Raw genomic sequence first — 12,125 nt, 5'->3', positions numbered from 1 at the left:
ATATTTATAAAATATATTGGTGAATCAGGGGATATAATTTTATACATCGTGTTAATTTTCAAAAAAGACATTAAGCTCGAGTTATTTTATATTTACGAAATACGCGCGTATAACATTAAATCATTTAATTGAAAATATCAAGATGGAAGGAGACGTCTTCTTTGTTGCATCGAAAAATTCAATTGTCAGGCGAACGAAATAGAATCGAGAAGATCTATCAGGACAGTTGGATTGACAGACTTTTCCGGGATGTCGTAGCCGGCAGACGGACGAATGTAGAAAAGGATAAAGGCCGAGGACGATTGCGCTCTAACATGAGTTGCATCCGCTTTTCGCGACGACACGGGTTCCGCGGGCTTTTCCCAGTCGGCGAAATGTGTTTTGTAGACAATGCCATCCGTGATCCTGTCTACGGGGATCATCCTTTCGCTACTGCAACGACAACGCGTCGTCGGGGGTCGGCGAATCCGGTACGACACGCTCCGCCGCCTGTTTCCATCTCAATCGGCCTATTCCGCGAGTGAAAATCGCAATCGTCCGAAGAACAAAACGTTACTATAGCGTCAATGCAATAAAAAAAAGTCTTTTATTGGCTGATGTAGTACTGACGATCGAGTTCCGAGAGCCTTCGTTCATACGTACGGATTGGAATTCTATATTCTTTCAAAATAGATCTTATAAAAACAAATGTTTCAAAATAAAACAAATTAATATTGCGTGTAAAATTACGTGTAATGTGTAACGCAATACTTTACAACAATTTATAATATTTTTATAATTATTACACTTTATATATATATTCATTATATAATTATTAAATTATTTTTTTCTCACATATGCACATAAATATTGTTCAATAAAACATTTCGCGCGCGCGATATTGCTGTAATCAGTGATCACTGATTTTCAAATATTCCTCTGAAAAAAGCTGGGATGAAGCACGTACAGTATATACGCGCTGATTCGTTAAGTAGGTTATAATAGTGGATTTAAGCGAGGACACACATACACGGGATATCGAAAATTGCGTTAATACCGTTCGTAAATAATATTCAGCATTTCAGTAAACAAAATTATTTATTGACGAATATTACATATCGGTAAATTGCATGTTGTAGAGAAAAGACGGTTTGATTACAGAAATTTTTGTGTTTTCAATTTTTTAAAGACATATAAAATTCGCATTGCTTCATGAAAAATGATATTGACGCGAACACGAGTGGAGACGAGCTATTCGATTACATGCCAATCATCGATCGCTTAAAGCTCTTTCCCATTATCCGGTTGCATCTACTTAATGCGCGTGTCATTACATTCGGAATCACTTTGTGCCGCTTATTGAATTTCGCCGTTAAATGCGACGCTCTATATAATCTATCGGAATAATTTTTTATCATTGAATCTACATGTACTGTGTGTACTTTCGTTTTTTACTCTTATTCACTATAGCGGTTTTCTTACAAGGATCAAAGCTCCGTACAAATGTATACGTTTACAAAAAGGCAAGTACAGTTCAATGCTTTTAGCGCGATAGTGTCAAAGTGCAAAGTGATTAAAATTAGTCGATGGGCGGATCTGTTATTATATTACTAGGAATATATAGAACGTATAATAAATGCAAACAATTTTATAAAAATTATATAAAATATTATATAAAAATACGCTATCATATAATATCGTATTAATTATTAGCACTATTTATTAATAAGTTATTTGTGATGCAAAAATAAAATATTTACTGAAAATAATATAATTTCTCATAATATATAGGAAGAGCCTGGTTTCAAGGATTTAACAACAACCAAATCGCTGGAAGTATTCCTGAAGAACTCATCATATCCAGGAAACCTATCGACTTCGCAGAGATGAACATCGCCAAAGTATCCGCAGCCGAGATTTTCAACGATGTTGAGTTTCTCTCGCGGAAAATCGAGGATACACTCAGGTATTTCGTCTTCTTCTTCTGTGAGCATATCTTCCGGACTATAACTAGTCACACTGCTAGAGGCTTTCGCGCTCATCGGGGGTGGTGTGCTCGGTGTCGGCGAGGGTGGCAGTGGTGGTAAAGGACTCTGCGATATAAGAACGCGAATTGAAAATGATCATCATTTTTCGTCGGTTACTGTAATGTCAACGAATTTGACGTTCAAAGCAAATATTTTTATTCAATATTTTTACAAATATAAAATCTATCGAAACATATAAAAAATATTGCCACATAAATAAATAAAAATAAATATTTTTTCGTTATCTCTCAAAAAAATACTTCAAAAAGATTAAATTTAAAATAAAGTTAAATCGAGACAAGATCAATTTTGATTACGTGCTCTATAAGGTACATACATAAAGCTTCATGCGCAACATTGGAGAAATATATCTAGATTAATATGTATAGGAATGAAAAATATGTCCGCATTATAAACATGCTATAATAATAGTAAAATAATGTGAAATGTAATCACGCGAGCGAAAGATATATCTGTTTCACAATATTTTGTGTTCCTATAAATTGATCGAACCTGATAGTATAATGAAACGAAAATATATACACGCCTCATGGAACTATCATAATCAATAACCACTCCCTTTACATTATCGCTCTATAATTTGTGTATGCCCACGAAAGACGTTTTCTTCGCGGTAGTTATGATTGATAGTACCCCGTTGTTTCCTCGTTTTTCGGTCATTAATCCTCATAATTCACAGGATAAAGTATTTTGCGTCGTGCATATTGTGCAGAGTAAACAAGTATCGTTGAAAACGAGATTAGATCGGAATCGATACAATCATCGAAATACAATATATTTGATGCAGTAATTCGTTATATATAGTCTTTTTAAAAAAATATTCCAATGTCAAAAAAAATTTACAAATAATGTTTAAAATAACTTCTATGAAAAATTCGATGCGCAATATCAACAATATTTTTGTAACAATTTCACATTGCGCTTTATCGTCCTAGCAAAAACATCGCGCGTACGTTTAGATTGGCATACAGAGCGAAAATTGAAAAGTCAAGCGGTATAATATTCGAATTAACCTCGTGATTTACATAAGCCCCAGTGGCCGGTTTTACAAGGTTGCCTCCCTTTCGGCAATCGTGACGGAGATCCGACGGTCACGAGACGGCGTTTGACACAGTTTCGCGTTTCGAAGTACCCGGCATTAATGCTACAGGAAGACTTAATCGGCCCGGGATCGCATGTCTACCGTACATTTTTGCGACTCACCTTACAGATCTCCGTACTGGCGTAATACTTTTCCGGAGGTGGTGGTATGGGCGGCGGGTTAGGCGGATATTCTTGGACCGCCGGAATTGGCCTGGCAAGATTGATCGTTGAGTTAAGCAGGAGGGGAATAATCGGCTGCACCTCGGTGATCCCTGTCCGAGCGGCGAGGCAAAGTTGAAAGGAATCGAGAAATTCGTCAAAGTTAAAAATATAATCGCGGCGCTGGCCGTCGTCGAGAGAAATTGCCACCCGCAACGTCTTTTCATTCTTTCGCATCGAGTTTCAAAGTCTCAGGAGATCGTTACCATTTTTTAACGAGACTCCGAGTAGTGCCGCGAAACTCGTGAGCCAACTGCAGCGAATAAAGTACTTTCGCAAACTCGCAAGCGACGAGAAGAGAGAGAGAGAGAGAGAGAGAGAGAGAGAGAGAGAGAGAGAGAGAGAGAGAGAGAGAGAGAGAGAGAGAGAGAGAGAGAGAGAGAGAGAGAGAGAGAGAGAGAGAGAGAGAGAGCTGATAGTATAATGAAAAGAAAATATATACACACATCATGGAACTATCATAATCAATAACCACTCCCTTTACATTATCGCTCTATAATTTGTGTATGCCCACGAAAGACGTTTTCTTCGCGGTAGTTATGATTGATAGTACCCCGTTGTTTCCTCGTTTTTCGGTCATTAATCCTCATAATTCACAGGATAAAGTATTTTGCGTCGTGCATATTGTGCAGAGTAAACAAGTATCGTTGAAAACGAGATTAGATCGGAATCGATACAATCATCGAAATACAATATATTTGATGCAGTAATTCGTTATATATAGTCTTTTTAAAAAAATATTCCAATGTCAAAAAAAATTTACAAATAATGTTTAAAATAACTTCTATGAAAAATTCGATGCGCAATATCAACAATATTTTTGTAACAATTTCACATTGCGCTTTATCGTCCTAGCAAAAACATCGCGCGTACGTTTAGATTGGCATACAGAGCGAAAATTGAAAAGTCAAGCGGTATAATATTCGAATTAACCTCGTGATTTACATAAGCCCCAGTGGCCGGTTTTACAAGGTTGCCTCCCTTTCGGCAATCGTGACGGAGATCCGACGGTCACGAGACGGCGTTTGACACAGTTTCGCGTTTCGAAGTACCCGGCATTAATGCTACAGGAAGACTTAATCGGCCCGGGATCGCATGTCTACCGTACATTTTTGCGACTCACCTTACAGATCTCCGTACTGGCGTAATACTTTTCCGGAGGTGGTGGTATGGGCGGCGGGTTAGGCGGATATTCTTGGACCGCCGGAATTGGCCTGGCAAGATTGATCGTTGAGTTAAGCAGGAGGGGAATAATCGGCTGCACCTCGGTGATCCCTGTCCGAGCGGCGAGGCAAAGTTGAAAGGAATCGAGAAATTCGTCAAAGTTAAAAATATAATCGCGGCGCTGGCCGTCGTCGAGAGAAATTGCCACCCGCAACGTCTTTTCATTCTTTCGCATCGAGTTTCAAAGTCTCAGGAGATCGTTACCATTTTTTAACGAGACTCCGAGTAGTGCCGCGAAACTCGTGAGCCAACTGCAGCGAATAAAGTACTTTCGCAAACTCGCAAGCGACGAGAAGAGAGAGAGAGAGAGAGAGAGAGAGAGAGAGAGAAAGAGAATGTCTCTCTATTCCAATTTATTACAGTATCATTGTTATAGGTATCGTTTCTCACGCATAGAGGCTTAGTCGTGCAACAGTTGTGACATTTGCAGAATTGAAAAATGAAATTCAATCCGCCAATGAGTGGCAGTGCGCTGTTGCTTCAGTTAATTGATCAAAGATCCCGATCTAATTCGATTAAACAAGGTCGCGGCAAACGGTTTCTCTGCAGACTGTGGTTGGCCGTTCTGTCCAGCAAGCTGTGCCAACTACGAGACGCAACGGAATAGTTTGTCGACTATTCCAACTACGTCGTGCAGCCGCGGTAAAACCAGAAGCACAGAGATTCGAACCTCGGCTTGACCGTCACTCGGGACAGCCCGTTAGAATTCCCGTGATAACGCGAAACTATCCGTGTCGAAGTCGACGGATATGGAAGTGAAAACGTCTTCGGTGAAATGGAGCGTAATCGATATGCAAATTGACGTTTAATACTATCGTCATTTCAAGATTATGAATCAACTTCGATCAGAATTGATCAATTAGTAATATTTGACAGATCGCGCCAATTAAAAGTAAATATACAACAAAAATATTATAATAAACACTAAAAATCGGAGCGTTTGCATTATTAATAAAATTGCGGAATAAGTTGTAAAAGTTCAACGGTGGAAAGAAGTTTTCAAGTTCAACTATGGATTCATCGATTTCCTCTTAAGCATCTCCATCGACAATTGAATCTAAACAATAGACTTTCTAGATAGACACGTGTATTTGTGCGACACGTGTACTTTAACAATTGTAACCCGGCCGAATTGAAGACGCGAACAAAGAAATACTTATTGTTAGAGCATCTTTTAATGTTGGTACCAACCAGTGTAATCCGTGACGGTTTTGTGCAATTGCGGCGTCGTGGTGCTGTAGGCGGCTGGTTGATACTGCGCTGGAAGTGGGGGGCAAATTGGTCCCTTGTCCTCACCCTCCTCCGCTACGGAGACCTGCGGCCGAATATCGAGCGTTATCGTTAATGCACCTGACATTTATGCACACGCCGGGTATATCGCGTGGCAAAAGCGATATATTGTCGGTTAATATCCCTCCTTCTGTCCCCTCTCCTATTTTCTCTATCCTCTTTCCCGCTGAGCTCTTGCTCTCTCCTCAAAATATTCATAACTGGCGAAAGGGGGACAGGGATTCCCAAGAGGTTGCGCGCGTCTGATTATTGTTGTATTCGGTATTGCCGAAACAGAGCGAATATATCTGTTGGCTTACTGATGTATTGGCAATAGCCGATCGCAGAATTTTATTTTACGGCACTCATGGTACATATCGTATAGTAAACAAATCGAATAGTAAATAGGTGTGAAAGAGAGTATAAACTTATATTTTTATCATCGACACACAGAGAAAATGATTCCCTTGACATTCGCAAGATTCTATAAATTTGTCTCAATATTAAAATAATTTTCAAAATAATTTCAGGGATGTATAGTTACATTAATATAAAACGAAATAGACAAATTTGCGGGTGAGAACGAGATCTCTTTCTGTCACAGCTCTGAGATTATACTATTTTCACGTAAAAAATTCGGCTCTTTCAAAAATTTGACCTCGCGAGATACCTAATAAATATAAAAGAACCACATTTGGCGAAATTACATCAAATTTGAATATTTAATAAAAAAATATTTAATAAAAGTCGCGAAAATATTTTACAGTATTTTATGGCAAGATATTTTTGACACTGTGACGTAGTTACTCTCTTCGCGTTTCTCCATTAACGGGATTCGTGGCTTTTTCGTCTAAAACACGACGTGAAATCGTGCCGCTGTTCACCCGTTAAAGCTCTTATCTCGAGTCACTTTCTCTCGACGACTTTATCTCGGTTCGCAAACCGTACGAGGACCGTCTCGGACTACCGGACGATTGAGTCCGACATGCCACCTCAGGAAATTAGCAGTTTTATTATAACAAACAATCCAGGATGTCCCCCAGATATCAAGAGGGAGGACATTCGTCTCCTCTCGGCGCTCTCTTTCGCGCAGTCGATAAGAGGCTCGCGAGGGAACGCGATGAGAATCGCGTACATGCTTGTGTGCGTGAGTGGCGATATAATATCCATTGATTTTTGCGGCGATGCCGCCGGCGTGGGTGTCGAGGCTGACTCGCGTAGGGTTGGGTGTTAATTTCCGTTTAGGGAACGTTAGAGGGTGCCAGACTAGTGAGATGCTGCGCGGCGCGGCCGTTAAGATAAGATAACCACTTAGCCATCGGGATTCTACGCGAATCTCACCACTCTCCAGCCCTCTTTTACACTGTCTCGCCGACGTACATTACCTACATACACACACACACACACACACATACACACACTGCCTCGCGTCATCCCCGCAGCTTCTATCTTTCCCGATCGCTCGCATTTCTAGTACGAGAATCCGCTTCCCGCCCCATTGGCCTTACCCATCTAACATTTCTTTCTCCATTAGGGCTATCTAAAGTCCTGTCGCGACTTCCCGTGCCCTTATGCTAGGGCATTTAAAGCGATGTCGACATGTCGTTCTCGTTGATCGGATGCCGAAATGGTCTCGGTTGCGCGCGACGATGGTTTGTGGAAGTATTATTGTTACCCGAGAGATGATATCCAATTTGTGCGGCTTTGTTTATCGTTGCGCAAATAGTCCACGATATGTAACGATGCGATTCATGATGCAATGAAACATGTTTTCGGCTCAAAGTTATTAATGGGACGGTCGATTTAGATCGATGCTTGATTGTAACAAATCAGCGTTCTAATTGCATGATTGAGAGTTGTTGCGCGACTCTTGACATTTATTATTGAGATAAAAGTTTATTTTCATATCGCCGGTCTAGCGTGAAATCTTGACTATGAGAACGTACGTCATACATACCCGACGAGGGAGAAGAGATGTGTGAGAGATGGATGACTGTTAAGAATTTATTAATATATGAAGTTGTGGAAGCGCATTAAAACAAGTCGACGATATATAGAACAAGCTGAAATAACTCGATTATATTTTTAACGATAGAAAATAAAGTTTTAAAAATAAACACCTCGCGCTATCGGACTTACTCATTGCCTTTTTTATATTATCCAGTTTAAACTTTAAACAACCTTAAGATAATAAGTTTTACAGAATTCATGGCTGTAATATTTTTACAAGTATGAGCTGCATATTTAACGCGGGCGCGCGCGCGTTTGATGAAAATTTTCTTTCGCGTTCCTTTAATAATGCGTTAATGAGATCATCACTTGTTTGACGTTTGAAACTTGGAGAGAGAAAGATTTTTACCGACATTAATGATTTCACGGAAGGAATAATATTCCTTCATATGAGTGAATCGCTAAACGCGAAATAATCCAGCATCTTTTCCTTTCACGTGTGGTATATCAATCGACCGTGTAAAAGGACCTCACGTGCTAAATCCATGTATCTGTGACCCTCTTCGTAAATCCGGACACGTTCGATCGGCCGTAGAATGCTTTTATCAGCGTATCAGTCGTTTGGTATTGTCTGACGCCAAAAGAAAGATCGCTTTGATATCTTTTTTCTTAAGTTTGATATTCTGAACAGAATATCGTCTGGCGAAATAAATTACTGCCGCTATAGATAGAGAGAAAGAGAGAGAAATATATATATATATAGCTAACGCGAGCACACGTTCCGCGAGATTTATCGAAGCGGCGTATTTGTTCAGAGATATTGCGTGTTTGCCCGCATACTAATCGCGTATCGAATTCAACCGCGATTACGAGATCGGCAAACGATAGCGTACCGAGTAATCTTTTAACGAGGCGGCTGAATTAAAGGTGCGTTTATAAATTGAGTGGATTATTGGTAATTTATACACGCGCACCGTTTCCCGTCATTTTGTGGGATATACATAGGACGTGAAATCTGATTTCGACAAGCGAAGTATCTTGCTCTCTTCGTCATTGTACACGTACGATTTGCGCGATGTATACTCGATTAATGAGAGCGCAATTTTATCACGCAGAAAAAGAGAAACACGTGCATAAAACGGGTATGTTGAAATTTTGCGATGCGCGCGATACATTTTATGTATAATATTTATATTTATATGTAACGCGCGCGGTGAGTGCTGCGCTCGCTATTTGTATTATTATTTTTTCTACATGCATTTGTATGCGTATACTAATTCGAGAAAAATGTTAAATTCGTTAATGCAGCCGCCGGAAATATAAACATTGATACGAAAGGACACGCGCTGGGCACGGAGACGGAAACGAGAATCGAAATCGTGAAACGGGTTACTCGACGAAATCCCTAAAGTGCCAGAGAGAAGATTCCGAGCACAAAACGATCCTCCATTAATTAGCACTGGAGTGCTTTTTGCCATTTTCATTACCATGAGTACATCTTTGCCTCTTTTGCCGGAGAGGTTGCGCGACCCGTCCAGCTGTTCGCACGTTTCCCAACTCTGTCCCAAAGTGTCTCTTGCGCGTTTCACTTGTTTCATATTTTTTTATTAATTTTTCACGGCACTGACCCGCTTGTAATTAATGCGGTCCCATCTTCTTTCTAACTTTGGCATATTCCGTTATTGCAAAACGTTGTGCCCCTCGGAGAGAGATCTTATATAATTAATATATCTAAAGTTTTTTCAGTATTTTAACTAGCAATGCTCTTTTTATATTTCCAAAATAAATGTATGGTAATTCTGAAATTTTTACGCAAAGCTTCCCATTTCCCTCAATGATTTCATAAATGTCGTCCCACTTTTCCGACAAATAGTTCTCATACTATCGAATCGTCCCAATACATACACGCACATCGAACTTGCGGTTAAGATTACAGGACACGAAAATCAGACAGTTTGTTGTTTTAAATTAAAATAATCTGTTTTCGCTCGACTGTCTCTGGTATCACCCGACCTCCCCCCCCCCCCCCCGTGCCAAAGCCGATATAATCGCATTACCACTCACTTTTGTATGGGGTCCTCTCCTCCAAACCCGTTCGTCATGCTCTTTCCACGCAAATAAAGTTACGCACGAATGCGCGTTAACAGAGCTGCGTCAGAGAATGCATCATATATTCGATAATAATAAATTATCGGATAAAATTACACGTGCATGTGTTTATCCGGTACTATTGCCGTAATGCAGATGATTCACATACATACTCTTAAGGCAATGTCGTCAACGGGATTATTTATCGCAACGCACTGATCGTAAATAATTCGATATTTTATCTTTATGATATTATTTTCACGAATTTGTAGAAATCGATATTAGATGTATTAGATTCGTTATTCTATTTTTAATGAACATTTAATAAAGGCATTTATTTTTCCCCGAGAAAGAGAGAGAGAGAAAGAGAGAAAGAGAAAGATATAATAATATGCAATAAAGATATTATTACAAGAAAGTCATATGACATAATATGTATATTGTTATCATATTTTTATTTGTGTCATATGTATTTAATTCGCTAATCGTCGAAGAATAACTTGACCTGTAACGCGCGGATGGACGCTTACGTAAATTGAATAATCCCACGCAATGAAATCTGGAACAAGAATTTGCTGCATCGTAAATCCTGGGATAAGAGGAAAAAAAAGCACAACACTTCGCGCAGCTTTAAGCGATATACTATCCCACGGAGTTTCCCTTCAATGTTTTAAAGCAGACCGATGGAGCTGTCGAGTCAAAAAAGAGAGAGAGGTTCTTCCCTCATACCCGCTCTAAATGGGATTAGACGGATCGATATAATGTCATCCGCGAAACAAAGTTTAGTTTTCGCGGTCCATGATGCCCGATAAATCATCAACGTCTTGCGTCCCCGGCTATGAGGAGTAATGCCTCGGATAAAGAAAAAGAAGAAAGATGAAATCAGCTTTGGCAGCGGGATTGCATTAAAACTTGATGAATCAAAAAATAAAGATATACCGCGTGAAGAATGACACAATTCTCCAGCACAAAATTATTCGCGATCGATAGTAACGTTAACGCTGCAATGATTAATAAGTTATATTCTCTGCAGTCATAGAGAGATTAATTAATTAAATGTGCTGGTACAGACGATAATATACAATATTTAATTAATGAGGCGCTAAAATAAATTGCCGACTGTTTAATTAATAGCAGTCACAGAAACGCCCATTAGCAAACGAAGCTCTCGGAGAAAAATGTCGACGTTTCCAATGTGGTTAAGCAACCGTGGATGTTCCAGCCGTTTTGTCGGACCGAGTCAGGTGTATATACGCGAGGACGAGCGAAACTGTTGTTCTTTTTGCGACTCGCGTTGCTCGATAAATTGACAGCGGTTTCTATTTGACATACTCTGCCATTCTGGAAAGTCGACGTGGGTCGCAGGTTACACAAGGGGCAATAGGGTCATTTCATCGAGAAGGGGAAAGGAGATGCCTCGCGCAGCTTCAAGACGGGAGGACAAGTAGCAGGTGGCTAATGCTGGGAACGTGAAGCGGGACAAGGAAAGGAGGAGAGCCGACGAGGATGATGAAGAAGAAGAGGAAGAAAAAGATGTTTGGAGTGTATATGACGCTTAGCGGCGGGTGAACGACGAAGATAACGCACGTCTTCCTCTCGACGACGACGTCGCAATACGGTCATCCCGGCAGCTCTTTTAATTAAGTGGAGTCAGCTCGACTATCCGTGCACTTCCTGGATGGTTGGTAAAAATTTAGCCGTGAACGATATTGGGTTGTCGAAGAATACCTTGGAGTGATGTATGGTAAGGCGGGAAGGTGATTTCGTGCGCGTCTGTTCGAGCTTCTCGCCAGGCGGATGAAAAATATTATAAGCGTGCTCTTCAGCTCCTCCATATTTATTGGTAGCCAGAGATTATTGCACGTGCTTAGTTAATTCTGCATCATTACTGAACGTACGCGAATAATCTTATTATTTCTGTATCCGTGTATCACAAATTCAATTGAGATAAATTATTATTTTATACGAGAACTCTAGTAATAATGAAAGACAATTTGTTCGACAACACTTCTCGATTCCTATAATTTTCTTTCACTTTATTTATCATTATTAATGAATCGAATGAAATGTGACCGAGTGTGACTAATTAGTTCATGATAGCTAATGTCGCCGCTGCGAGTCTTCAATTTATTTCGATAGGTTGTTAGCGTCGTTATTAATCGTCGACTGTCGCTCCAGTACGTTTCTCCAGTCGTCTTCGCCCAGCGCAAATAGTTAAGTTAGGAAAGCTTCGAGGGTTTGCAAGCTCAACTGTCTGGCACTCAT

At 40.0% G+C, this 12,125-nt stretch overlaps 1 protein-coding gene across 1 annotated transcript in view; it reads right to left on the bottom strand.

The window, feature by feature from the left end:
* Window positions 1-12,125, bottom strand: part of LOC115233817 (discoidin domain-containing receptor 2) — a 176,757-nt gene that overhangs the window by 15,882 nt on the left and 148,750 nt on the right. Inside the window, exons 11-13 of the mRNA XM_029804417.1 lie at window positions 5,745-5,868; window positions 4,453-4,604; window positions 1,761-2,072 (exon numbers count right to left, since the gene is read on the bottom strand). Of these exons, the coding sequence (XP_029660277.1) occupies window positions 1,761-2,072; window positions 4,453-4,604; window positions 5,745-5,868 (588 nt within the window). The remainder of the gene's footprint in view (window positions 1-1,760; window positions 2,073-4,452; window positions 4,605-5,744; window positions 5,869-12,125) is intronic.

This window comes from Formica exsecta, unplaced genomic scaffold (assembly GCF_003651465.1).
Source record: "Formica exsecta isolate Colony F162 unplaced genomic scaffold, ASM365146v1 scaffold191, whole genome shotgun sequence".
NCBI classification, from domain to species: Eukaryota; Metazoa; Arthropoda; class Insecta; order Hymenoptera; family Formicidae; genus Formica; species Formica exsecta.
This window is presented reverse-complemented; position numbering and strand designations above follow the sequence as displayed.